Source organism: Ascidiella aspersa, chromosome 3 (assembly GCF_963924565.1).
Source record: "Ascidiella aspersa chromosome 3, kaAscAspe10.2, whole genome shotgun sequence".
NCBI lineage: Eukaryota > Metazoa > Chordata > Ascidiacea > Phlebobranchia > Ascidiidae > Ascidiella > Ascidiella aspersa.
The window spans coordinates 21,282,993-21,310,770 of record NC_139449.1 but is presented as its reverse complement, the minus strand read 5'-3'; the positions used below and the strand labels follow the sequence as shown (position 1 = coordinate 21,310,770).

The 27,778-nt window shown below is 35.7% G+C and overlaps 2 protein-coding genes and 1 pseudogene across 2 annotated transcripts; 2 read left to right on the top strand and 1 right to left on the bottom strand.

Annotated features, from left to right (window-relative positions):
• Positions 1-3,353: 3,353 nt before the first annotated feature.
• Positions 3,354-5,674, top strand: LOC146160772 (mitochondrial uncoupling protein 4-like). Its single transcript, XM_083383827.1, has one exon. The coding sequence runs from the start codon at positions 3,395-3,397 to the stop codon at positions 4,319-4,321; it is 927 nt and encodes a 308-aa protein (XP_083239953.1). The 5' UTR covers positions 3,354-3,394; the 3' UTR covers positions 4,322-5,674.
• A 4,067-nt stretch (positions 5,675-9,741) lies between these two features.
• LOC146160771 (mitochondrial uncoupling protein 4 pseudogene) lies at positions 9,742-11,894 on the top strand (annotated as a pseudogene).
• LOC146160770 (DNA ligase 1-like) lies at positions 11,036-26,651 on the bottom strand. Its single transcript, XM_083385656.1, has 25 exons — positions 26,451-26,651; positions 26,055-26,316; positions 23,742-23,817; positions 23,515-23,606; positions 22,993-23,312; positions 22,610-22,753; positions 22,488-22,544; positions 22,258-22,391; positions 21,981-22,084; positions 21,605-21,706; positions 21,349-21,425; positions 21,098-21,189; positions 20,652-20,751; positions 18,015-18,100; positions 17,546-17,685; positions 16,376-16,447; positions 16,129-16,215; positions 15,734-15,829; positions 15,153-15,297; positions 14,469-14,560; positions 13,853-13,996; positions 13,083-13,171; positions 12,629-12,734; positions 12,146-12,238; positions 11,036-11,901 (listed from the first exon to the last, which is right to left on the bottom strand). The coding sequence occupies exons 1-25, from the start codon at positions 26,645-26,647 to the stop codon at positions 11,818-11,820; spliced, it is 2,991 nt and encodes a 996-aa protein (XP_083241782.1). The 5' UTR covers positions 26,648-26,651; the 3' UTR covers positions 11,036-11,817.
• Between the last annotated feature and the right edge of the window lie 1,127 nt (positions 26,652-27,778).

Genomic DNA, 27,778 nt, shown 5'->3' with positions numbered 1-27,778 from the left:
GTCGGTATGGGCTTTAATATTCTTACTACGACCTACCAGACTTATAGTTATACAACATTTTCATTAATTTATCTAGAAGCTAGTTAGGCAGTCAGCATACCCTTCTTTATACGGTGATAAAGGCTGCGTAAAATAGAACAGGGTGTCCCCATCTACTGTAAACTAGTTTTTGTGATATATGTTTTTTTATCTAATGATTTATATGTTACTCCTTCAAGGAATAGCAGTGTTTTAAACCTAAGGATCTCGAATTCCTTTAGGTGTTCGTGAGAATATTTCCAAGGGGTCATTTGTAGGCAGTGGATTTTCGTATATAACCATTTAATGAATCATTTTCACGGCGTTTAGGAAAATTGAGTTAGGATTCAAATATAACCACTTTATTTTGCGTCAACATATTGAAAATCTGTGCTGCGGAGTCGGAGTCCGACTCGGGACTCGAGGATTCGGTTTTGTTTTACTGCAGTCGGACTCGGTACTCTAATAAGACCACATAAAACTACCCGAGTCCAGAGTCCGACATGCGCATGCGCAGTACCAAATTTTAAACTGATATGGCCGCCAACTGGAAATTGTAGAAGTGTAAAAGAAGCGCTGATCCTGTTCAAAAACAGCTTCAAAACGTAAACAAAGTGGATGTAGAAAGATCAATCGCGCGAAGCGCGAAAATTTTTCGCATTTACGTAGGCTATACTTAAAATAGTTAACGAGTATTTGAAATGGACTTGTGTCTTATTTGTTAAAGAGGCGGCGGGCCGGATGAATTACATTGGCGGGCCGTAGGTTGCCGACCCCTGCTGTAGAGTCAAGGCCGGACTCGGGACACAACAAAATCGCACGTTAGACCGCAGTCGGACTCGGGTTAATTTTGGGGGCCGGAGTCGGACTCTGATTGTGTAAAAGGGGCACTGTTCAAATTCAAACAATGCATCCAATCCTATCACAACAATATGGTGTAGGCCTATATATTCTTACAATAATCATTGATGGAAAAGTTTTAGAATTGCCTATATCCTAGACCAGTGGTTCTCAACCTTTTATGCTTCGTGGCCCCTTTGATAGGATTTGAACCCTCGTGGCCCCCTGCTTATAAAAATACCTAGCATTGCATTTACGTGTTTTCGCATGTTTTATTTTTCCACCTTATTAACAAATAGGCCTATAGCCATTAAACGAAGTCCAAAGATAACTGCACTTACTTACTTTCTAATAAAGTAACAAATATTTACTTTTAATTTACTTGGTTATAGTATTCCTTAAAAAGCTTTTTCTAGTATTCCGCCAAGGTATTTTGTTTTTTCGGCTCTGTTTTGTATTGAGCCAAGCGAATGTCATTAGGGTACATACGTCAAGACGATTTGTGGATTTGTTTTATACACGCAAGATCCAAGAATCTAACTTCGCAAAGATAGTTATAGTTGCGTTACGACGACCTTCTTGTTGAGTAGTAAGTACAATCCTCGAATAGACACAAAAAACTGGAGCCATCACGTTTGTTATCATATGGCCAGCTTGTTTGTACTTTTCCGCGATAAGCTACCCATAATAATACTTCTAGCAATAAATCTATAAAGTTTAAATAGCGAGTAGGGATCTGCAAAGTAAAAGCCAGACCTAGACTATAACCTTCCGTTTCCCCTAAATCATAGTTCCTTTATGTTTAAATATTTTTACGTATTTCGGTGTTTTGTGCCAGTAAAAGAAGTTATTAAAAAAAAAACCTTCACAAAGCCAAAAAAAAAATTTTTGTAAGGTTAAAAAATAGCAGCCTAATTTAAAATTGATAAGGTTTGCTTATGCGCACTGTAATACACAGAATGTACGTGTTCTGATAAAACAAAATTTTACAAGAATAAACAAACAGGATTGTATCCAAAATATTGATAAGGTTCTTTTACGCTTGATATCATAATAAGACACAATAAGATGGCATATAGCCTATTCTTACATGTTTGCTCATGATGTTTTACTAAGAATATGTACTGATAAAAACAAACACGAATGTTTATAAAGGCCTACTGATAAGGTTCTTTAAGATCGGTGCGCGTCCCAACAGACATTACAGCAAATGGCGCGACACTTAATGACCATAGCGTGCAAGGGTGCATCAAGGATTTTTGTTTGGGGGTGTCGTCATAACAAAATTTGTCTTTAAATCAGCAGTTGTTCTCGAGCGAACTTATGAGCTAATATGTAGGTGAAATGCCATCTAATATCGCGAAGCCCGAAAAAAATCGGTTTAAACTATTAACATTTTCGATATAAATGTAAAGAGATTCCCATATTGCTTGATTTAATAAAATATATAGTCGAATTTAACAGAAATTCCATCCTGTATGGCAGTGGTCGGGAGACTTTTTTGTCGCGGCCCAAAGTGCTCTTACAAAACTACTGGCCAACTACGTGAAACGAATGAAGTCACAAAATTACGTCATAAAACACATAATCTTAGAAATCGAAAAAAGCTTTAGTCTCATTTAATAAACAAATACCTTTGTAGCGCTTTTATAAGTCACACGGCGCAATATGCCACATAGCCAGGGACGCCGGAGAGGGGGGGGGGGGGCATGGCGCGGGGGGGCAAGCGCAAGATGTTCGCTTGAAGAGCGAAAAAAATTGCACTTACTTATTTTGTAAAATTATTTTGTAGTCTTAAAAATACACATGTATCGAGACTCAAACAGTATTCATAAAATAATTGATAATATCAGAGCATACGTCACGAGATTATTGCAGTGCCGTATATTAGGGAGATTGTTAATTATTGTTTTGGAAAAAATGTTCCGCGAGTGTTGTATGTTTCTATATCTACAGGCTGCACGCTGCAGCAAATCAGCTAACAAGAAAAAAAAAAATTATCTTGTTATAAAGGAATTTGTTAAACAACGCATCCGTGTAATATAATTTTTAAATATTGAAAACAGATGTAAATCAATAACCTAAAGCCGAGTATGTAGGAACGCTGAATTCTACTGGCCAAGTTAGTGGGCGTTTCCCTATGTACTTGTTGATTTAATACAGCTTTTAGGCAACTGAAGGAGGGTAATTGATTCGAAGTATTTTTGCAGGTAAAAGGGGACTACACAAAGTAAAAAAATGTGGTTAAGTTAGGATATCTACTGAGGCATTGCCTTGTATTAACTGATAGTGCAACCTCTGTTGTTTTACTAACATATGGTTCGCTAAGGCTGGTCAAATAGTAGCTTTCCAAAAGTTTAAAAATGCAAGTAATTATTTTCTGAATGTTTAGTAGACTTTACCACAGATTTTAAAATAAAAACAATAACTTTGGTATTTGTTTATTAACGATGCTAAAATATTCATGAAACTTTACCTTGTTTTGTATAGGAGTATGGCTAATAGTATTTCCAGCATGGGACGCTAAAGCTTCAAAATGCCTGATAAATTAAAAGCAATCTCAATTAACTATGCAACTTCTGCAGCTGCTGCGACGGTGGCAGAATCTGTCACTTTTCCACTTGATCTTACTAAAACGCGTTTGCAAATTCAAGGTGAAGTAGCTTCTTATGGCAACCCTACAGCTATTGTTAAGCGGGGAATGGTAGGAACAGCAGTAAATGTTGTCCAACAGGAGGGATTTAGAAAACTTTGGCAAGGTTTGCCCCCAGCAGTATATAGGCACATTATTTACACAGGTGTTCGAATGGGTGTTTATGAACAAATGAGAGACAATATACTTGGCCGTAATACTGATGACTCTTTTCCTTTGTGGAAAGCTGTAGTGGGCGGATTGTTAGCTGGGTCAGTCGGCCAATTTGTCGCAAGTCCTATGGATCTGGTAAAGGTGCAAATGCAAATGGATGGAAAGCGAATCATGGAGGGCAAACAACCAAGGGTCCTGGGAGTCTCTCATGCTTTGCAAACTACAGTTAGAGCTGGAGGAATCCGAGCCTTGTGGGCTGGATGGGTGCCTAATGTTCAAAGAGCGGCTCTTGTTAACATGGGTGACTTGGCAACTTATGATACTGTCAAGCAATCATTGTTACGGAACACATCGTTGAAAGATAATTGGATCTGTCATGGATTATCAAGTGGTTGTAGTGGATTAGTAGCCGCTACATTGGGAACACCTGCTGATGTTGTCAAAACAAGGATTATGAATCAAGCCAGAGATAAACATGGAAAAGGCCTTTATTACAAGTCTTCATTGGATTGTCTAATGAAGACAATAAAAAAAGAAGGATTTTTCAGCCTATACAAAGGCTTTGTTCCAATTTGGTCTAGAATGGCACCTTGGTCGCTAACTTTTTGGTTGTCATGGGAAGAAATTCGAAAGGTTACTGGTACGGCAACCTTTTAGTTTTTAATTACAACCTAACATATTTAAATTAAGTTGACATGATAGGGTACTGCAGTTGGAAAGGCATTCCTTCAATAGGTTTGTTAGGTAAAGCACTGTTTACTTTGGAATGTGATTGTGTTGTATTTTACTAGTTAGTGGGATATACTTAGTTTAGTAGACTTAACCTATTTCGGGATTACACAGAAAAATAAATTCCAAGAAATTTTGGGTGTAAAAATATTAGTTTTTCAATAATTTTGGGGGGAACATACAAAAATGTGCTTGTGCTGTAGAAGTGAGATGATTGCGGTAATGGGGGCCAAACTAAGTAACCAGGCAAAAAATAGATGGCAATTAATTTTAACTTATTTTGCATTAAATGTATGTATTGGAAATAATACTTTTTTGTGTAAATTCTATCTCAAAATTTAAATTCATTTATTTAACTATTTAACCTAGAACTGACAAATCTACCAAATTATCTTGTGCTGCCTACCTTCATCACTCAAGATCAATAAGTTCCATTGTAGCAGGAGATTTGTTTTTAAATGTATGTTATTTGCTTTCTTAAAAATTGTGATTTTATGTTGACTTCAATTGTCACCTTAATATATATTGATCCCATAAAAAGCTATATACATTCTCAACTGTTTTTGCTTATACTGCTTCAAGTGCCTTTGATAACCAAAAATGTTTGTGTTATATGGTTATACCCTTTCAATCCCGTTTGCCGTTGTTGAACAGAGCTGCGGAGCAATTTAAAATGACTAAAGTTTAATTCTATTCGATAAAAAGTTGAGTTCAACCCCAGCCAAATTAACAGACTTCATTCCCAACCAAAATGGTAAATAAATAGTAATACACTCATTGGGGTGTCAAACAGCTCACCCACCCACATATTAGTGGTAAAAAATATTCAAAGCATTTGCTATTCCACCTTTACAATTTACTGTGTGTGGCCTTATTGGTTTCTGAACTTGCTTTTAAGCAAGCAAATGTCACACTTAAGACAATCAGGCAACGCTTGTGAGAGGCTGGCACCGCAGGCCTGACAGCTAATGTGACATCGAGTCAGATGTATGTATGTTTACTTATGCAGTGGTGCTATACTCTTTGTCTTTGTTCTTTTGAGTTATTGTCGTGCTTCATGTTATTACTTTACAATTATTACAATAATGATTACCTCTTTTAACAAATTGACTGGCAGGCATGTGCAGTGCAATATTTTAAACTGTAAAATTAAATGGATTACTTTCGGTGTTGTGTAGGTTTTAAAGCAAAAAACAAACCTAGTGTTTAAAGTCAACTACTTTCCAAAAAAAAAAAACTGTGGCAGAAATGTGGTCAAATGTACTTTGTTTTAGTGTTTAAACGCTTTAGACATGCTTTACATGTATGGCTAAATCTATTTTGTTACTCCCGTTATTAATGCAATAAAATAGTTGTATTCCGGATAGAAAATAATATAACATTTAAATAAAATGTTATATTTGCAGAAGGATTTATACTTTTCAATTAACTTATTGTCTTTGTCCACATAAAATATTCATTAATATGGTAATTTTATAAAGGTTCCAAGACAAAAATCTTTCGTTATCTAATTTTTTTCAACACACATTTATATGACTTTTGTAGCCGATTATGTCCATTGAAAATTCATTCAATCATGTCGATTAATCAAATAGGCATTTCCGAAGCTGCGAAAGCAATGTTGGGATTTTGACTTGCAAACAAAACTGAAAGAACACGAATCGCGATAATGGATGAAGTTGTTTGAGTTGGTAATAATTGTATGATCAACAGATTCATTTGATGTTAGCCGTGATATTAAAACAGTTCCGATGGACACTCTAGCCTACTCGTTAGTTCTGATTCGAGCGAGAAAGCATCTGGCATATTGCCTAGTAATTCGTTTAACGTCGGTATGGAGTCACCATTTTTTCGCAGATTTTTCCTTTATAACCAAAGGGAAGTAAGCTAAAATTATAATCGCAGAATTGAGGCAAAGCGTATAAGCCCCACTCCTAACTTACGTGTGCCCAGTTTAACTGCATAAGGTCAACTTATTTCACCCAATGCTGGGAAAATTTCTCTTGACGGAAGACGCCGTGCTTTACAATAAAACCGTTAGTTTCGTAGATAACAATAGGAACGAAACGCAATATTTTACGTTTGCCGCCTTCTTATTTTCAGTTGCACATTTTAGTGTTGTAAAATGACTAGGGCGATTATTTTTTTTGTAATATCCACGACAGAATAAGATCTAAATCGTCTGAATAAGACCCGTTGGAATACGTATTAAATTCATCGGAATAAGACCTTAAGGGTGAAAATAACGACAAAAATTAATGGAGGGGCATGGCACGATCGGGGCCGTCGGGCTGGCATCGGCGGTTTCATCGGCCGCCCTAGTTTCGACGGCGCCTTTTGGGGCGCTCCTGTTTTGCAGCGGATTGGTTGTCCCTGTTTTGAGTTAGTTGGGAAACATCTCTCGAAAATCTTAAAAATTCTGCTCCTTTAGTTATGCTGACATTCAATTGTCAAATTTGTCATTTCATTCTAAAAACTGCCAATAAAACAGTTAACTTATAGACACGATCCACTAGTTACGTTCTAAATTCGACATGTTGTCAAAATCAAAAAGCTATACCCCGTCCAGAATGTTGCTATTTCTTTAATTTTTTTTCTTGAAGCGCAAAATATGATACACGACGGTTTGATTTTATACAATACACACCAAACTTAAAACAATACTGATATTTTTAAAATACCCTTTTGTAGCCTACAATGTTGCCATTTTAAAAGCAGCCAATATTTTTTTTGTATATTGCCACTCTAATTTACTGAAAATTGCTAAATTCTAAAAGATGTTTTAGTATTGGCCTTCATCGCCTTGTCATTTAAGTTAAAAATAGCCATTACAATCTAGAGTTTCATATAACATGCTCTACTTATATACGATTAAAATGGTTAGTGGACGTTACATTCGACATGTTGTTAAAATCTGCAAGTAGCTATTCCATCCGTTATATATGCGTCTTATTTGACATAATAAAATTCTTATTATGCTAAGCCATGTAGGGCCTACCATGTTGTTAAGTCATTCGCCAAGTTGTTCTTCAAATCAACATGCTGTGAAAAACCCAAAGATGTTATTCGACGTTCGGACGTTATGCTGTTTGGGTTTGATTTCAGGGTTGCCAGATGGAAAAAATAAAAAAGCCAAACTCACCTAAAAAAAAGCCAAAAAAAGCCAAATCTACTACAAACTTTAACAAGCTTATGTTTTTCCTTAAATTAATGAAAATAAAATAAACAATCATGCTTGTACATTGAATTTGTCTTTTTGTGGCAATTTTTCTCAATTTTTTGTCGCTTTGTAAAATTTATTGGCATTTTATCTCTTTTTGTACATTTTTTGGGGCAATTTTTCTCTTTTTGTGATAGTTTGATCTCTTCTTAACATAAAACTCATGAAATTTTGGAATGAAACAAAAAAAGCCTAAAAAGCCAAATTTCATTTGGATTTTTTTTTGACAATAAAAAATCCCAAGAGGTTCAAAAAAGCCTAAATTTTCAAATTTGGCTTTAAAAAATCCAAACTGGCAACCCTTGATTTGTACGCGCTATTATGCCGCTATACGCAAATTTAAAACAATTGTGGCATTGTCACGTTAAAATCACCTGCTGTGGTACGTTGTAAAGTTAAAGTTGCCGTCTTAATTAATAGTTGCAGTTTCGAAAGCTATTTTGCTATTACAGGTCTGAAGTTGGAAATAAATTTTGTTTACGTATAGTCACAAATAATGTATGTCGTCGCTAATAACAAAACCTGTCCAAAAAATTTTCGATTTTTGTACTTTTTTTTTTCGATTTTTGTACGTTTTTTGCGAAAAGTGTCGTATTTTTAGCTTCTTTAGTTCTCGAGATATGACGAATTTCTTAAAAGTCTAGTAGATGCAATTGTTTCTTATAAAATTGCATAACAGTGTTGTATGTGTCCATTTACGACAGTTCTAGGATTTTGTGTGCCTTTTTTATAAAGTTACCACCGTTTAATAAAATAACCATATTAACGACTTACGCCGAGTTTAGTAGCGCAACGATGGGAAAACTGTCGAAAACAGAACAAAGGGGTGTGGAATATCATGGGATTCTGTTCGTGTTGGCCATTTCGGAAGTTAAACCACCCCGATAAAACAAAGGAGTTATAGTGAGTGGTTGGAAAGTGTCGAAACTTCTTCTAAACAGAATAATTCAATTATGAAAAACTGTCGTAACTAAGAAATTTAAATGGTATGACTACTTTTAGTGTGTATTACTTAATATTAGCCTATATATTAAACTTATTCTGTTTTGTCAACACAAACATTAAAATGCTCAAAACCATAAATTTGGACTTACGACAGTATTTTTGTTAGCGACGATGTGAATTACAAAGTGGACTACTGGATTGCATACCGTAGAACCGGTAGTCATTACAATCACAAAGCTTCGTGTAAAATAGAAAGTGGAGAAGTACATCGCCAAATGTTTAAATCAAATCATTCATTTAAGATTTTGATTGAATCAACGTTGCCGCGTTATCAGGCCTGCGGAGTCGGTTAAAAATAACCCGAGTCCGACTCCGGCCAAATGTGCGATTTCGTCGAGTCCCGAGTCCGGCCCTGACTCTACAGCCTGTATTCCGCCAATTTACGTAACTAAAATAACGTGGATATTCAGCAATCCACTTATAGAGGCGTTGTAAAATTCACTCACTCACAATACATGGTTGGAAAATATTCCACCTTTACAATTCCACTTGGCCGCCATATTAGTTTTAAAATTTGGTACTGCGCATGCGCATGTCGGACTCGGGACTCGGGTAGTTTTACGTGGTCTTACTCGAGTCCCGAGTCCGACTCCGCAGCCCTGGTCGTTATACCGTTATAATGCGCGTTTGCCTAATAATTACCAGCTCTCATTAAAATCTATCAAGTGTTTTTCGCGGCTTTGGCTTTCCAAACTCAGTGACCTTTTTTGAGTTCGGTTTTGGCCTGCAACCTGGCCCCATTGGTTAGGTATAACTATAATACACTTTGGCAAATTAAGTTTATTGTTTTATAAATTTGTATCAAAAAAGGTTACGGCTTTAACAACTATAGCCGTTGTTGGCCTTGGTTTAAATGCATTTCTGTGGAGACTTTGGCATATTATATAATATATTTAGTATTATATGATCTAGTCTACAAAGGCTATAATCATCCATGCGTGGACAACAGAATGTAGTAAGCGTGAGACTGGGGCATAAGCTCTGCATGTCTGTCAAACGTTTGTTGGGCGCTGGTATTCCTTGTGTTGTGCCAAAGGGAGTTCAAGTTACGTTTACCCGTTTATTTGCGTTTTTATGTTGGAGATGTAATACTTTATTGTAAATTACTTGCAGAATCAGGCCGTCTAATTACCCTGGAATTAAATAGATGGTCAAAACATTTTTTTCAGTAGGATGTCAGATGAAGTAAGAACTATACTGCTGAAGCTCTGTGCTTCTGGTGGCGCTTCCGCCATTGCAGAATGTGCGACTTTTCCACTGGATTTAACCAAAACCAGACTTCAGGTTCAAGGCGAGGTTGCATCCAACGGGCATGGAGCTTTTTTGCAAAAACACGGAATGATAAGAACAGCCTACAGCGTTGTGACAAAAGAGGGAATTACAAAGTTGTGGAGTGGGGTACAGCCTGCCGTTTACAGGCATATTATTTACACAAGCATAAGGACAGTACTTTATGAAAAGTTGCGGGATGACGTCTTTGGACGAAGAAAGGACGGATCTTTTCCAGTTTGGAAAGCTGCTCTGGTTGGGGCAATTTCAGGTGCAGTAGGGCAGCTAATTGCCAGCCCAATGGACTTATTAAAAGTAAGAATGCAACTTGAAAATTCCAATTGTGCGAAATTGGTAACTCATAATACAACAAATTCTGTCAACCATGCCCTATGTTTAGCATACAAGAGTGGTGGACTTAAAGGTTTATGGGCAGGTTGGGTGCCAAATGTACAACGAGCTGCATTAGTAAACATTGGCAATTTAACAACTTATGATGTTGCAAAACAAAATATTCTCAGGTTGTCCACTTTAAAAGACAATTGGGTTTGCCACATGCTTGCCAGCACATGTAGTGGATTTGCTGCAGCAGTGTTAGGAACACCGGCTGACGTTATAAAGACTCGCATGATGAACCAAGCGAGAGACAAACAAGGTAAAGGTGTGTTTTATACTTCCTCCTTTGATTGTCTAACAAAGACCCTAAAGCAAGAAGGTGTTTTGAGCCTTTACAAGGGATTTGTGCCTATCTGGTCCCGCATTGCACCATGGTCAGTTATTTTTTGGATAATGAATGAGGAAATTCGTAAAGCATTTGGTATTCACACTTTTTAAATTTTATGTACCATTTAGACAAAATTCTTTATTCGCTTTTACTTTTTATATTACCTCAAAACCACTATACTGTTACTTGATCCAGATTATCAACATTCATAAAGGGTCCGCTTCGTTCCACTGTTTTGTGTTCCACTATTTAAATCAGGGGTCGGGAACCTACACAGGAGCCATATATGGATTTTTTGATGACAGAATATATTGTCTGCAGATAAATCCAAGCTTTCATTTACCACCTAGCCATGTACGCTTTTCTAACTCTATTTTTCCTTTTTTAACACACATAGTAGTACATTTTTGACAATTCGCACCAATTCTATTTGTATTTTCGGGACTTTTATCCCGTTTGATGGAATCTCTTTATATCCAAAAGGCATTCCTCTTCCGTCGGGGCTCCGTAATGAAAGTTGTGCAAACATTGCTAATTGATTTTTTCGTGCTTTGTATGGGATGTCTTTAAATCAGAACAAAATAAAGGTCCCTGTTCAGATTGCTATTTCTTCCAACATTTTAACTAGATGAAAAAAATTATATGGCTCTCTTGAAAATACAACCAAGAATATTTGGCTTTTACGGCTCCCTTACTTTTATACATAAACTGTTTAATACAGTAACAGTAGAAGCTCTGTTTGCATTTTTATGTTGATTGGTCTTTATTATAAAGGGCGCTGTTCAGATTGCTATTTCTTCCAACATTTTAACTAGATAAAAAAATTATATGGCTCTCTTGGAAATACAACCAAGAATATTTGGCTTTTACGGCTCCCTTAGGTAAAAAAGTTCCCAACCCCTGATATAAATAAACTGTTTAATACAGTAACAGTATAAGCTCTGTTTGCATTTTTATGTTGAATGGTCTTTATAATAAATAGACCAAACCATGATAGAGGTAATCAGAAACCTGCAGTTTCAATAAATGCCAAGTTTGTTTTACTTTGATAAAAACATGTCAAAAGTTTGGCAATACAACTGTAAATATATTTATATTCACATCTTATGATTTGCCACAAAATACTTTTGTCAAAAAGACATCAACATGAGTAAGCTTATTTATGTTACCAATTGTGCAATTGATTAAACTGTGTTTGGCAAACACTCAATAAAAATCAGTATCTTTGTTTGATTCCTTGTCTTTCAGTTGGTTCTGTATTTGTTGTTGTGTTTGATACATCTCTGCCACCTAATGTAATACAAAAAAATCCTTCACTTAATTGTACATCGTTTTATTTGTTACATTGTTTAATATATATATATATGGAAAGATAGGTAACTGAATAACATGACAGGTTATTATGACAAATATAAATTTTAATGGCATTGCCTTTTAATTGTAAAACAAAAGTGCCTTCTAGTCGTTGGATGTCACACCCTAATAGCAATGAAAGAGAAGCAAATCACGGAGTTTTTAAAGTTCCACTCTTTACCTGAATGCTGCTGGTTGCTTGTTCGGTTTTCTTGTCATCCCTTATTCGAATGAATCGCGGAAAGCGCAGAGAAATACCCTTTTGTGGGTCAACCTACAATAAAGCCAGCAAACAGCATTTTTACTCCCAATGTAAACATTTGGCAAGTAGATTTACAGTTATAGTTTTTAAGTTGTTTTGTCGGGTAAGTTTCTCCCGAATTATGTAAATGTACTTCAAACCGATTTAAGAGTTCTGGCAAAAAAACCCATAAGTTCTAGGCCAGTTTTATACTCGGCTATCTTTATGACACCATTAATTTGACAATTTCATTACTATCCCCTACGGCTTATATTAGAGAATCCGATACTGCTTGAAATCGATTGATTAAAATTAACCACCAAGATGAGAAACGCGTCAGACAACATTGCCAGGAATCGACAAACCACCAAAGTTAATTAGGTCACAAGCAACGTGTGGTTTTGGCAGGGAGCTGCCACTTACGATGCCGTTTGCTGCCGCGTAAACCGGAGATACCGACAAATCGGCCGCTTTAACTTCCCACACTTGAACTGGCTCGAACCACTGGTCAGCTTGGCTGTCATTTAGCCTGCGGTAATTCATATTAAACATCATGTCAGAAACACCGCAGAAAATTCAAAGGCATTAAAACAAAAACTGTCTTTAATAAGTTCAAGATGTAACCCGAATTAGGGAGACGTAAAAATATAAGTCTTAAATTGTTGCGTCATAGACAAAAGTTCAATCTGTCCCACTTTAAATCCTGTTGAATTGCGACTAGTTTATAGCTTACACAAGTCAAACTGTATTTGAAGGTTTAAACATGGTGCTAAATATTCTTTGTGTTTAATATTTTGCACTTCCAATTTGTCAAGAAATTTTATAATATTTATATATTTATAAAACTGAAATTTTTCTTTTATAAAATCTACGAGACCTGTAATACGATTTTGGTTGATCGATCAAATGTTCTTTGAAGAAAGTCGCATGCTCGGCTAGACTTTGGTCTGTGAATCCTGTTCCAATCTGCAAGTTAAATTAGGTTATTTAGACAAAAAATGTTTGCGAAACATAAACATAATAAACAAATCTACAAATGGATTTAACATTGCATGGTTGTAAGCAAAGGCAAACGTGAAATTATACACAACGTGGTGCCCTTTAGGCGAACCGCTTAGCAAATAACTTTGTTCGTTATGTTTATTCACGCGTTTTAACGCTCTGCATGCTCTCAAAATAGGTCGTGTGACGTAAATGTAAATTCAGTTCTTAAAAATTTTAAATAGGACGATCGACAAGGCCATTTATTTATACATTTAGGTGGGCCCAATTTTCTTTACACTTTTACATCAAAGTATTAAAGTAAAACACGCTTTCAAATTGATAATTAGCACGAGTTTCGTTAAGGCACTTTTCCGAAATATATTAAATTATATAATTAATTACATAAATCTGCAAAACGTGAATAGAAACTAAGAAACTAACGTTTCTTTCGCCAAAATGAATCTAGAAAGATATATATCGAACTAGTTGACATGGCTTGGTAGTTTATATTTATTACCAAAAAAAAAAGTTTTTAGACAAGATTTAAGTTTATAGACGTGGCGTCAAAGTTTAGTATTACGAAGGGAACTATGTTTGCTACCTAATTGAATTCGTTTTTTAATATAGGCTCTAATTAAACAAAAAAAAGTTTGGTAAATTCACCTTGCAAATGCTCTGGTATTCCTCGCTCTCTTCGTCGTAACAGGCGAGAAGAAATCCTCCGTAGGTGCCGACCCTCTTGCCCTTGCCCCGGTAACCTCCAATTACCACAAGATCAAGAGTGTCACCCATGCCCTCCAGGTAGTCCTGTGGTAACATGTTGTATTTTATTTCCACAAGGGAAAGTGCTGTTAAGCAGTACTGTAAGCGTGAAGCAAGACCGTCAAAAATTAGATTAGAACTGAGTTGGGGTACATCAGCACAAACTAGTAAAAATTACCAGCATGTCACTCTCATTCGTTGAACTAGGCAACTAGAATTATCTTGTTTTTTAAGTCTGATTGCCGCTGCGTTCTTTTCCAGGGCTATTGCGTTAATTGCCTCGGTGATGCAGTTTGTTTAAAAAATGCTGTATGTCCAAAAATGGCGAAACACAGTGTGGAGCGAATCATGGTGAAGGCAGTTCACTCCAACCATTTATCAGTAAAAAAAGTTTTCTTATTTTAGAAGACAGTAGGTTGATACTTGTTACAGTCGCAGTCCTTTTAAGCGTCGTTATGAGCAACACAGCCTGTGTGTCGCAATTCTCCAATAAATACATTTCTTGTTCAAGCGATACCTTTTTGACTTTTAGCCAGTTGTGCGACCGTTTGGCTATTTCGTAAGTTGCATCTATGTCCAGGGTTTTGACCATCAGACCTTCGCAATTTCCTGGAGATAACACAAAAAAATGAAACACAAGTTTTACTTTACTCTTGTCGAGGAGACAATTCTTTCTAGAGGTGTGGTATTTTTTTAGTTTAGCTGCATTACAGCGAGAAAATATGGGATTGTTGACCAATAAAAAAGTAAACGTGTGATACCTTATTTAATTTTAGTTTTAGTAAAAGCAAAATTAAAAAAAAAAATAAAAGCGAAAATCGACATTTAAAGAGATTACTAATACTAAACATTGTATATGGCCGTATTTGTCCTAATTCTAAATAGAGAAATCAGGTGGCACTGTATAAAGACAAATTGTATTTGATTCTCGACAAGCCTTCGCACATTCTTATCGCCTTTTACTTGCGCCTGTGCTTTTACGTTCATTTTAATTGTTTTCATTTATACTTTGACCTGATGAAGAATCAAATACAATCTTCTTTATCTTTATACAGTGCCACCTGATTTCTCTAACACTAAACAAGATCCCCTAAACAAGTCCCCGAAGCCGAGGCGAGTATAAGTCGTTACTACCCTACTTATCAAATACCAATGTTTGCCAATGTTTGTTACTATTCAACACCACTCTATGAAAACTAACCCTGTACAGAATCTTCGAGAAACTCGGCGATCTCTTCTGTATCGTTGGTGTCGCGGTGTTTGGCGAACACGAGCTGTCCTTCGACTTCTTTAAGGTTGTCCAACAGCAGTTGGCGTCGCTTCCTAAACGGCTGGCGGACCAGGGACTGCAATCGTAATCATGTCGTTAATTCTATGGCTACTTGAGGTACAAGTAAAATAGTCAACGCCACTTAGGGGGACAAGCAATATTTTTTATGGTAATATGTATATAAGTTCTGATGTTAATAAAATGTAGGTTATGTATTAAAAGTTTTGTTTAACTGCTTAGTGCTTAAACTATTCAGTCCTCGCTCATGACACCCGGTGACCATTAAAACGAATTAACAAATGTTATGAAACGCCTTATAAACCTGAATTGTTTGTTTTTACGAACTTTTATTTTTGTTGTGAAGGAAAGGCAATATTCTTAAGTTACTCGACTTGACAAAATAAAATCTAAAAATACAAATTAGTTAAGCAATAAATTTTAAAGTGGCGGACAGCATGGTTTGTGTTGAGAAGATATGTTGATCGATTTTGCAGAGATCTTGCTTTACTCGCCTCTCCATTCAGATATAAAAGATCAAAGGCGTAGATGCAAACATGGACTTTTATAGATGACACATCGGCGTCCTTTCTCTTTCGCGTTGTGAGAACCTAAAAACATTTTTTTTGTCGCTCAATTTACATATGTTCAACGAGAATTTAATAATTTATAACTCTGTAGAATATTACTTGCAGCATTGCTAACAGTCATTTTCAGTGCTTTCAAGTTTTAAAACGCGGTCTTGCATAAGATTTGATAAACATATGAAAAAGATTTGTTGCTTTTGATTAAAATTATGGAAACATTCTACTGCGTTACTTATATTTAATTAACCATAAGCAACCCCAGTAACAGAGTGGAGTTTCACGTTAAGCGATAACATGGATTTCAGTTTCCATTCGTCGAATACCTGAAATGGGAGGATTCGCTTCTTTTCCGGGTCCCAGGCGACTGCTTCCGAATCGATGACGCAAGATTTGACATCATCGCCAAGAGCCTGACGCAAAAAGTTTGCAATTAATCAACAAAAAAGAAATCAAAACGTAAATCATAATCAACAAAGTTTAGAGGTTAGATTTAGAAAGCAAAATAGCATTTTATGTAACTTCTTGAGTGTCGAAGTTTGTACGCAAGAGTGACGATAAAATATAACTTACTGAAGGAATGCGAGCCACGATATCTGGATACTTGGTTGTGTTATCCTCCTGGTTTCGACTGTATATTTTCACCTGTATTTAGTATAAAGAGCAAGCACGTCATAGTAACGCATTAAGAGCTAAACTAAAGCATCAAAAGTAAAAAAAATAATCGATAAACTTTTGAAGAATTTAAGTAGCACCAAGCGTTTTCGTTTTTTGTAGAAAAACATTATTAAATGATGTGCAGTCCCAATACCGAGTAATAATTACCTGACAGGGATCAACCTGATTTATTCTTTGGGTTACCTTTTGAATGGCGCACAGCTTTAAATGTTTTCTGGTCCTAATGCCTGCTCAGTGCTCAAGTAAACCTTAACTTTCACAAATACTTTTTTACTTTTCGAAACCTTACATATTTTTGATACATTTTTTCATTTTGCATAAAGTACAAGATAACACTTTCGGATTTCATTTTCTAAATGCCATTTCGTTAAAACACGCAATGTCATCTGATCCGCCATGGTTTGGGTAACCAACGCAAAACACCCAGAATTTGAAGCGTCTTTAGACTTTTCACAAAGACCGTAAAACCGCAAAATTTGGTAATAAGGAAACAAAAAACGTTTAAATTTATAAGTGTCCTGCTAAAAATTGTTAAAAAAAGACCCGTTAATGTACAGCAAGTAAAAAATTTATCGAAGTACTGCTTCAATGCGGTTAACACATTTGTTAAGACTGTAAAACCACTTTATACTAAGATAAGGAGATAAAACTGGGCATTTAAATGCATAAAAAAATCTCGTTTAACTTTTTTCTTCACTTGGGTCAGTCTTTATTTGGCGCATATGTGTTTCTTGTCGTTTTACATGCAATATTTTCAAAATTAAAAAAAAAATTGGTGTCTGTTTCACTGTAGGTTTGTAGGTTTGGTTTTCTGTCAGCAGGGTTCATCGAAACTAAAGAAAAGTGGAATAGTTTTGTGTATTTTACTGCAGAGGAATTGACAGTATTTGGATTTGTAAGGGAGAAATATAAAAAAACGTCAAAGAACGACTGACTTAGCGTATACGTTGCGTTTAATCGCCTTCCGTGGGTAAAATCCGTCGGATCGGTGGCACCCACCTAGTGTAGGACTAGTAATGAGTTGAACCACTAGAACTTCAAATTCCTTAAATACAAGTACACTACCTCGCCACTTTCCAGGACGTGGATTTGCGCTCTCTCGCCGTCGTACTTGTATTCGCACGTGAATGCGCTTTTCTCGAATCTGCTCAGCACCTCGGACACCCCCTTGGTCGGGTGAGCCAGCATTGGTTTGAGAGGAATTCCTGTCGTTTTGATAAAAATGACACTTTTCTGCTATCTATATCTTTATATATGAAAAAGGATTGTTTCTTAATTTTTAGATGCTAAGTTTCTTTAGTATCAATGCTAGTGGGTTTAGGCCATTATTTTGACTTGAGTGCCGAAATATAAGCAACATGACACAAAGTAATAATGTCATCAGAGAACAGTGAACACCAGCTAAGTAACACTCAGACCGGGACCTTACTTCGAAGTGTGGTGTTTGTTTTTTCGCCAAAAAAAAGAGTACGTTTGAAAACAATCAAAGCTCAATGTATTTTTATTTTTTAAACGAAATTAGAAAGTGGGTCACCTGGAGTGAGTTTGCAATGCTGGGGAAGTGCGTCGATTCCATGCTCGGTCATTTTACTGATGATTACATCGTAGTTTGGTAGTTCGCTAAAATACGCGAAACATGGTAAGCAAGTATAGGCGCCGAACGTGGGTGTGCAGAGCGTTTTTTGACGCCCTGGATTTCTTGCAGGGCGTCAAAACGCCCTGAAATTCGACCTGGTTTCAGGCGCAATTAGTGTGCAACTCCACTTATGTGAACCATATATCAAAGCTAGCGCAATGGACACTGCTAGAAGCACAATCGTGGTTCACTAACAGTATGCGCGACTTTCCTGAATTACATGGGGAGAAACACCATATGCGAAAGTGTTCGTTTTCGCACCTAATAAACCGAAGCGGCGCTGAAAATACGAAATACCAGGTCGCGTTAACGTAGGTCAAGCTTAAGCTGATGCGAAATTTATGTTTAGCGAAAAATCTTCTGTGATAAAAGATGCGTGAAGCCAATTACTGAGGCTAAAATATACAAGTGTTAACCTATTTCCTAAATTGTAAACGCCGAATAACATATTGCTTTGTCTAGAGCAGCGGTTCTCAACCAGTGGGCCATGGCTCACTGGTGGGCCATGGAAGCTTTTTAGGTGGACCACAGAAAAATTAAAAAAAGCTAGATTTATTGAAGAATTTAGTTTCATTTGTGTCACTATACCTAATTTTACAGGAATAATGGCTAGGGATGTAAATGAAACGTAAATTTATTGTTCAGAAGCAAGTACCTCACTAATGCACGGTTGAATAAATAATAATCTGTTTTGATATATGCTCCACTATTTTTTGTTCTAAACCTTTTTTATAGTTTGTTTTTTCATAAAAAATTATTGGGCCACAAAATTTATGTGAAACGAAAATGGGCCACGAAAGAAAAAAGGTTAAGAACCACTGGTCTAGAGTCATAATTCCTAGTGTTTAAAATGCTAAGACGTTTGGTCACTCAAATCGATAAATAGACGTAATATTCCGAACATAAGCTTTTAAACGCCAAATATATACAAAAATCCTCGTTCAATAACGCCGACTCCTCTCGAACAAGTCTCTTTAATCTTTAATATCGGTATAGCCCAAAAAATTTGCCCTCGCTTCGCTCGCTCCTTCTGCACGTTTGCTATGGCGGATAATAAGTTAAGAACACTGCTCAAAGCAGATTGCTACTAACCTTCGTCCTTCATCATTTTAATACAGAACAAAGCACGCATTATCTTGAAGTACAATTAATTCTGACAAAATTACATGAGACTTAACGGATGTTTTAAACATATATATACGGAATCGCAAAATCGGTTAGGGAGACCTGCTACGTTTTGTTGGTAATGAGCGGTGGCGTATTGACGGCCTGGTTGGGGGTTCGGCACCCCCCTCATTTTCGCAAGTGATATTATCGTTTTTTGTTTGTTTTTGTCAGGGTTTAACTCACCGTCCAAAGCGGCAATGTTTTTAATGTAATTGGGCACACGTCTTATCTAATGCAAAACCAAAATCAACCACAAAACGCTGTTTTTCGTGTCTTGTGTGGTCGACCGTAAACGCGGGATGTTTTTTTCAAAGTCGCCTTTTTTATGTAATGATAGTTGCCGCAAAATTATTTTCATATCCAAAGACCACGTGTTTGGTGTGCAATTGACACAACTTATTTTCTCTAAACCGCAGCTTGTATTTTAGCTAACTTGACATACTACTCGGCGCAGATGTGGCATAATTCAACCCGGAAAAATGATATCGTTTTGCAGGTGGCGAAAGACTAGCTTGTAATTTAGCGTGGTCCCTTACATGAAACTTGGGAAACTGCACTGCTAATAGTCGAATTATGATTCTTCCAAAATCAATCACACGTACTTAGCGTCTTGGTCTAGTTCCTCGCCTGATGTAAACGATTGCACACTGAGCGGTTTCAAAGCACGAGTTCGCTTTACGTCTTAAAGGTTCGCTTTTGCTGGACGTTTATTGGCTGTGTCTGGTTGTATTTTTTATGACGTCATTCTCTTTACTATTTTGTAACGTCATTCCCGTCACTACTTTATGACCAGGTCGCGCTAACGTAGGTCAAGCTTAAGCTGATGCGAAATTTATGTTTAGTGAAAAATCTTCTGTGATAAAAGATGCGTGAAGCCAATTACTGAGGCTAGAATATACAAGTGTTAACCTATTTCCTAAATTGTAAACGCCGAATAACATATTGCAATCACACGACGTCATTTTTGATTAGGCAGACAAAAAATTAGGGGAACGCCCTAAGTTGAAATTTCGGGACTCCCCTTTTTGAAGGCTGTTTCAAAAAACGCCCTGGGATTTCGAAAGTTCGGCGCCTATGTAAGCAAGGCATATATTGCCGACCTACAGTAGTTGAGAAAGCGCCTTAAAACAGCTTTCAAATTGAGTTCTTGACGTATGCTGCATTCTGAAAAACTCCAGTCTATAACATCATAAAGTGGTTTAAAATTGCAAATATGTTTTGTAACTATTTCATTTTATATGTGAAAACAGGTATCAAGTTAAAACGTCAGAACATCGTACATAAATATTACTATTAGATAAAGTGTTATTTCGCGTTTAGGAGCAACACATCACAACCTATAGAAAATTCTCCAATCTAATTGCTTACCAATACGTCGTTTTCACTATAAGGGCCTTTTCGTCCATTTTTGCCTTTAGACTGTCAGCAGACATGCCTTGGCCGGCGTTTAAAATGTTTGGTGGAAAGTCTGCGAAAATTTTTTTTTTTTAGGTTTTCGTTACACTGCAATGCACCATACCAAATATAAGACTAATGAAGCAACAATATTCTGAAAAAAAAAGCCTTTTTTAATTTAAAATGACCAAACATTAATACAAATTGCCAGGATCTACTACATAAAAAGTATTTATCTTGAAGGGTGTTATGGCCTATTACACTAGAAAATTGTAATTGATCTGTGCTAGAGTTCAGGTGATATGATCCTATGAAGCGTTTCCACGCAGATTAAAATTCTATACTATCTTCTTTTACAAAGCGTGTTATTTCGGGGCACCCTGTTTCATTTTTTTGCCAAACAGCAAATACAATATTACCTTGCCCAGGAGGAGTTAGGAAGGCGGCGTTGCCAATAGCAACAAGCACGGATTGCTCGGCCAGTCCTATCCTTAGCTTTCCTCCAAGCGACCTAAAAAAGTTGGGACTAGTTTTCAAAACTTTTTAAGTGGCCACTGCAACTATGGAACATCACGGTGAGTTTGGTGTTACGATAGATGTCGATTTTATATAAAGTACATTTGTGTAACTATTTTTCACATAATAATAATAATATAAACAGACTGCTTACCTGATAAGGTATCTTGCCTCGCATTTTTGACATGCAACCAGAAGACTTTTCACCAGTTCGACCTTCTGGCTCATCGACTGCACAAAGAAATATTTTGCTTAATGGTAATATAAATAATAAATTATTGACAAGGTCTCAAAATTTTGTAAAAACACATTGTCAATTAGTACCCATAATGACAAAACATTTTTTTAACAAAACGCAAGGTTGCCAAAAGTTCTATTGTTTTGTCTGCAATAAAAAAAATCCCACTTACTGATCCGCCGGTAATGGCTGATATTTGCTTGAGCTTTTTAAACACTCCGTCTAACGTGAGCGGCGCGGGAGTAAACATCATACGTTGGTTGCTGCGACTGTTCTGGGGGACAAAACGAGGCAGGTGCGTTAGGCGAGGGAAAAAAAGTTGAAACTGCTTTAAATATATCTTCCCAAGTTCACACTTCCTTGTTTTGTATTTGCGTGGTCTAAATGGGGCAGGACAAACGTCGTACATAGATACAGCCTAGTTTTAGTAAATAATAAAGTATTTTGATAAGTTATATTTTTGTCATGTAGTGTAGTAAATGACAGTTATAATAGTCCGGCTACTGGTCTAAAAAATGTTTCCAATTGTATAGACTTAAAATCTTCACCTCTGCCACAATACCAAGGTCCCCAGTGTTAGCAACATCTGCTTTGATCTTGGCTACATTTCGCCCTGTTGTTTCAGCAACTGCTTTTACCAACAAACTCTCTCCTGCAACAAGTTTAAATTTTTGTGAATACAAACATTAAAGTTACCTTAAAAATAAAATGCTGATTTTTCTTTTAAATACAGCTAAGCTTTACCTATTATAATAAGTTAATATCATTGTTTTTATACAAAACCAATTATGTCTAGATATATATATATATATTTAATTAACTCACCGATTCCAAGTTCCACACCTTCATAAGCAGGGCCAAGTTTATTTAAACTTAGGTAAACACAGGTTGATAGCTCATTTGGTGACAAAGCAATCACGCTTCGAAGAAAATTGGACAAAATTTCAATGGTTCGCAACCTAGAAACAGTTTAAACTTTTGTAAACTTTTTTGTAAAGTTAGAAGGACAATACCATTTTCTAAAAATATATCAAAAACAACTAATATGTAAATACCTTCCAGATATTTCTTCAATAAGACTAAATGTAGTTGCAAGTGCCATGTAGGGGATTCTATTGAAATATGTTAAAAAAGTAAAATGTAGTGAAAAATAGTGTTAATCAACAGTAAAACACACTTTTGTCCTTGTTTCCAGCATGCATCATCAATTGGGTGATAGTTCTTTGCTCCAGGATTATATCCTGTTTTTGTAGAAACTTTTGCTTCCTCCTTTTTAGATGTATTCTTGCTTTGGCTTTTTGGTTGAAAAAAGCTGTTTGCTCTAATTGGATAAAACATGTAATATTAGGTAATTGCCCAATCAGGCTGGGTATGCAGTTCCAATAAAGGTCTTATAAAAATAACTTGTATTGTATGTTATCATTCAGTCAACAAAGCTGCAACTATATAATTTAAGTTGATAAGTAATTAGAAAAAACAGTACTAGTTAAATGTGTACTGTACTATATAAAATAATTTGTTGGACCAACACTCAAATCCAAAGAAAAGTAAACTTATTACGCTTTTGATGGTGATTTTTTTTCGGGCTTTATTTCCTTGTCTCCACTATCAGACCCCGAATCACTGCTTTTATTTGACAAGGAAGATTTGCTTGCTGTTTTTTTAATAGACTTCTTTGTCTTTTCAGCTGACTTTTTGACTTTGGATGACTGTTTCTTGGATTTAATACTACTTGGTGAAGTAGTATCTTTGTTTGTTTCAGAATCACTGGTTGATATTGATTTAGTTACTTTTTTAGGAGATTTATCTCCAGTAACTTCTTTCTTTGTATCATTTGTAACATCTTCCTCTTTGGGCATTGGTTCATTTTTCTCATCTATCTAAAAATAAAAACATCGTAAATTCACAAACCATACAAGAGTCGGTTAAGAAAAACTGTACAACCATTCTTCAATCCGCAAAACACAACAAATTGCTTTTATAAGAATTTTTTAAAAGCCTAACCTTTTTAAGCATAATATTTTTTAGCTTCCTCGAGAGGGCTTTCATTAAGGTCATTTTGAAAAAAGAAAAAAGAAATACTTTGGTCTTTTTCTCCTGTTGGACTGCTTCTACTTCAGATGGCTTGCTATTAAAAAGCTTCTTTTTCTTAGCAGCTGGAGCAGTTTTTCTCGCTGTTAAAATTGTATGAGTTAGGACAGCAAGCATGAGGTTGAATAGAAAGTACTGTACTGGCTATATATTTTTTATATTTACTTTTAGTCCAAGTGCTTTAAGCTTTAGGGACAATTATTTAACACAACTATTACCTGTTTTTCTTTTTACAGTTCCATTTGGAGTTAGATTAACATCTCTGGGTGGATTTAAAGAGCAGTCTGAACTTGCCTGTAAATATATATATATATATATATATAAAATGTGGCAAATTATGTTTAACTTAACTTCAATGAATATAGGTTAATTATAGGTAAATGTTAACAATACATGCTGGTGCAAATACAACATCGAAAGAGTTCATCTAACATGGTAAAAAGGGCTGATATTTCAGGCGAGTGTGGATTTGGCACTCGCCCGACTGGCAACTGACCAACACCCAACTGACTGTGACATATGTATATCTCAGTTCAGAGTCTTTTTTGTGTTACTTTAAGTGTGGTTGTTTGGTTGTGAAAAAGTGAAAATGAAAATACAGGGTATGGGCCATTCCGTGTCAATTCACACAGTCGAGAAATTCAACCTCTCCGATTTTCCTTAAATTTTACACACCTTTTCCCTATCCTATATAATGAACACCTGCAAAATTTGAGCGTAATTTGTTGAGAAATGCCAGAGTTATGAAGCTTTTAGTTTGGGGGTTTCGCGAGGGGGCGCAATTTTTCCATTTTGGACCATGTTTGACGCCTTATTACTGCTAAATTAAATAAAGTAACAACCCAATATTTTTACATGTGATAGTATTTCTACCAAATATTTAAAAAAAAACATAGTTTGCATTGTCACTCTAAAAGGTCAAAGGTCATAGACATCCAAAGTTGGCCTTTCCCAGCACTCGGCTAAAATTTTCCCTAATTTTGAAATTTCGTCAAGACCCCATTTTTAATTGCAATTGGCTAAAAATGGGTTGAAATGTTGTTTATAGGATTCTCTCTGAACTGCGAAATTTTCAGCACAAAATATTAAAGGGGTTGGGAGATATTTATTGTTAAACATGGGTTGAAATGAAAAAAAGCAAAAAGTGGGGTTCCTTTAATATCCCGGTTACCCATAACCCCAGTGAAAATTTGCACTGAAATTTTGTCCACATATTTACTAAGATATGACAAGTCTACCATGCAAAATTAATTCATGGTTCTCAATGTTTTCTGATAGAAATTCTGTGTCGAATTTGGACAAAAACGCGAAAATTTACAAATAAAACAAAAATTAAAATGTATTTGTAATCGTGTTTTTAACTATTGTTACCTCACAAAAAATACTTGATAACTGTAATGTACAAGTGTACAACTTAATAACTGGAATATTTTTCTATTATTTGCCATATTACTGTATAATTTAAAAAAATTCATGCATTTCTCGCCAGGCACGCTGCCACATTTGGTGTGCTATGTAAAACCTTGTTTTCTGTAATGACAAAGAATTTACACTAGCAAACTAAAACTCACTTTTATAGCTTTTCAAAATTGTGAAATATTAAACAACTTGATTGTGATATATATGCTGACACAATTATATTGCCAAAACTAGACGCGCAAGAGTTGTGTTTTGTGCTTGTGTTTTGTGAGGTAACAATAATTAAAAACTACACAATTAAAAACACAATTACAAATACATTTTAATTTTTTTTATTTGTAATTTTTCGCGTTTTTGTCCGAATTTGACACAGAATTTCTATCAGAAATCATTGAGAACCATGAATTAATTTTGCATGGTAGACTTGTCATATCTTAGTAAATATGTGGACAAAATTTCAGTGCAAATTTTCACTGGGGTCATGGGTAACCGGTATATTAAAAGGACCCCACTTTTTGCTTTTTTTCATTTCAACCCATGTTTCACAATAAATATCTCCCAACCCCTTTAATATTTTGTGCTGAAATTTTCGCAGTTCAGAGAGAATCCTATAAACAACATTTATACCCATTTTTAGCCAATTGCACTTAAAAATGGGGTCTTGACGAAATTTCAAAATTAGGGAAAATTTCAGCCGAGTGTTGGGAAAGGCCAACTTTGGATGTCTATGACCTTTGACCTTTTAGAGTGACAATGTAAACTATGTTTTTTTTTTAAATATTTGTTAGAAGTACTATCACATGTAAAAATATTGGGTTGTTACTTTATTTAGTTTAGCAGTAATAAGGCGGCAAACATGGTTCAAAATGGAAAAATTGCGCCCCCTCGGCAGAACCCCCCAAACTAAAAGCTTCATAACTCTGGCATTTCTCAACAAATTACGCTCAAATTTTGCAGGTGTTCATTATATAGGATAGTGAAAAGGTGTGTAAAATTTAAGGAAAATCGGAGAGGTTGAATTTCTTGACTGTGTGAATTGACATGGAATGGCCCGTATGTACAATTTGTGCTTGTGAGAAATTTATCACTGAGACAAAATTAGTTTTACGTACATCACTTTCTTCCTTAACTGGTAGTTTTCCATTTTCATCTTTCACCTCTGGCCCACTTACTTCATCGTCAGATGAGTCACTAAGTACCGCTCTTCGTTTGCGCTTTCCATTCTTTAGTGGACTTACATTTAAAGTGGGTTCTAAAACTTTAGTAGGCTTCTCACTATTAGGAACTTCCTCTTTAAGTGATTTCACATAATCCGTTAAAGGTTTTACAGTTTCTGTAAGTTTATTTGAGGAACTTTTGCTGGAGAAAAATGATCTACAAAAAATATTTCATGAAAGGGTATACAAAACAAAGAAACAAAATTAGTTTATTTTACTGTTAAGATTTAAGTCCATAAAATATTTCTAAAAAAACTCAATATATGCATGCGACAAAAACAAAACACTTACGCAATTGATTTTTGTGGCATTGTTTTGACTAACTTGTTTGTATTAGTTAAAAATCTTCTGTTTAGCCAAGATTTGTGTCCATATGGCCCAGAGCACACGTTTAAGAAAACAGATCTAAAACGTTTGGACTTATTGACAGAATTTACAAGGTTCTTCCTAAACAGAAGACGTCCACCAGAATAAGCCCCTGCAAACATTCAATAAAGCATCTGTAAAAAAATGTTTGTAAATCATTGTGTTGTGGTGTTGGTAGGAATTGGGACATTGGTCATTTTCGTCCAGGGTTTATATTGCGAAATTTATTTAGGTAAGTGTGGGTTCCACAGAACAAATTTATTTCATTTTTAAGAACTTGTTTCGTTACTGTAAAACAAAAACAGGTCCAGACATACTAAAAATGTAATCAAGATTTAAGAATATTTACTTCTTTCCCCTGGATTCGTCCCTATCAGCCCCCAGTCTGGAAAGTATGGCAGATCTCAACGTGATCTCGTGGGTGAAATTGCCATAATTTCCACAGCTGGTCAGCCCTGTAAGTTTATTTTTGAAAGATAGCCTTCTCTACAGACGATACTGGGTTTGTGTCCACTTAACTGCATTGACTCGCTTCAGAAAAAAATTGGGTTGTCCTACCGCACAGCGCCTATGTTATTTTCTATGTGAAGAGCGCACCTTAAATGGATTAAGTCATGGAATTAAGGCAAAACGTTGGAAATCAATTTAATAAAACCACCACCCAAACCCAAACCACTGTATAACCACCAATAAATCGATAGGAAATTTTGTTTTATAATCCCGGTTATTCGGCAACATAGCAAAAAAATGTCATTTTTGACTAATATAAAGAAAAAAAAATGTTACCAAACCTATTAAAGTTGTTGCTTGTGTTGCTTTTTTTGTGCTTACCAGCGGAAAAACATAATTAAATTGATTTTACCAATAAAAATGCGCCTAGTATGCGAGTGTTTTCTAAAAAAAACAAATAAGGGTGCTGACTTTATTACGAGAACGTCTTGTAAGATTGCAGAAGCAATACTACAGAACATAAATCAGCTTAATTAAACGTTTAGAGCTAACATAAAGTAATTTTAAACATCATAATGACGTAATTAGGCCACGAAAATTTCGTCAGGATTCCCGGGAAGTTTTATTTGTTAATCCCGTTTCCCGGGAGTGAAAAAATCCGGGTAAAAGAGGAACCCTAGTGTATGCGTATTAGTCGATAGTAGGCACTTTTAAAAATAAAGCGCTAGAATTTATAAATTCACTGTTTTATAATATGTAATGCTGAATCTTTCTAAAAAGCGTCTTCTACACTAACTATACCT

Bases quoted from the DNA above. Each gene is read 5' to 3' on its own strand.
- LOC146160772 (XM_083383827.1), top strand. From the start codon at position 3,395: ATGCCTGATAAATTAAAAGCAATCTCAATTAACTATGCAACTTCTGCA.
- LOC146160770 (XM_083385656.1), bottom strand. From the start codon at position 26,647: ATGTTTGCAGGGGCTTATTCTGGTGGACGTCTTCTGTTTAGGAAGAAC. The intron at 22,085-22,257 runs GTGAGTTAATTA...AACTTGTTGCAG, and splicing joins AGGTGTGGAACTTGGAATCG to GAGAGAGTTTGTTGGTAAAA. The intron at 14,561-15,152 runs GTTAGTTTTCAT...TGTTATCTCCAG, and splicing joins TCTCGAAGATTCTGTACAGG to GAAATTGCGAAGGTCTGATG.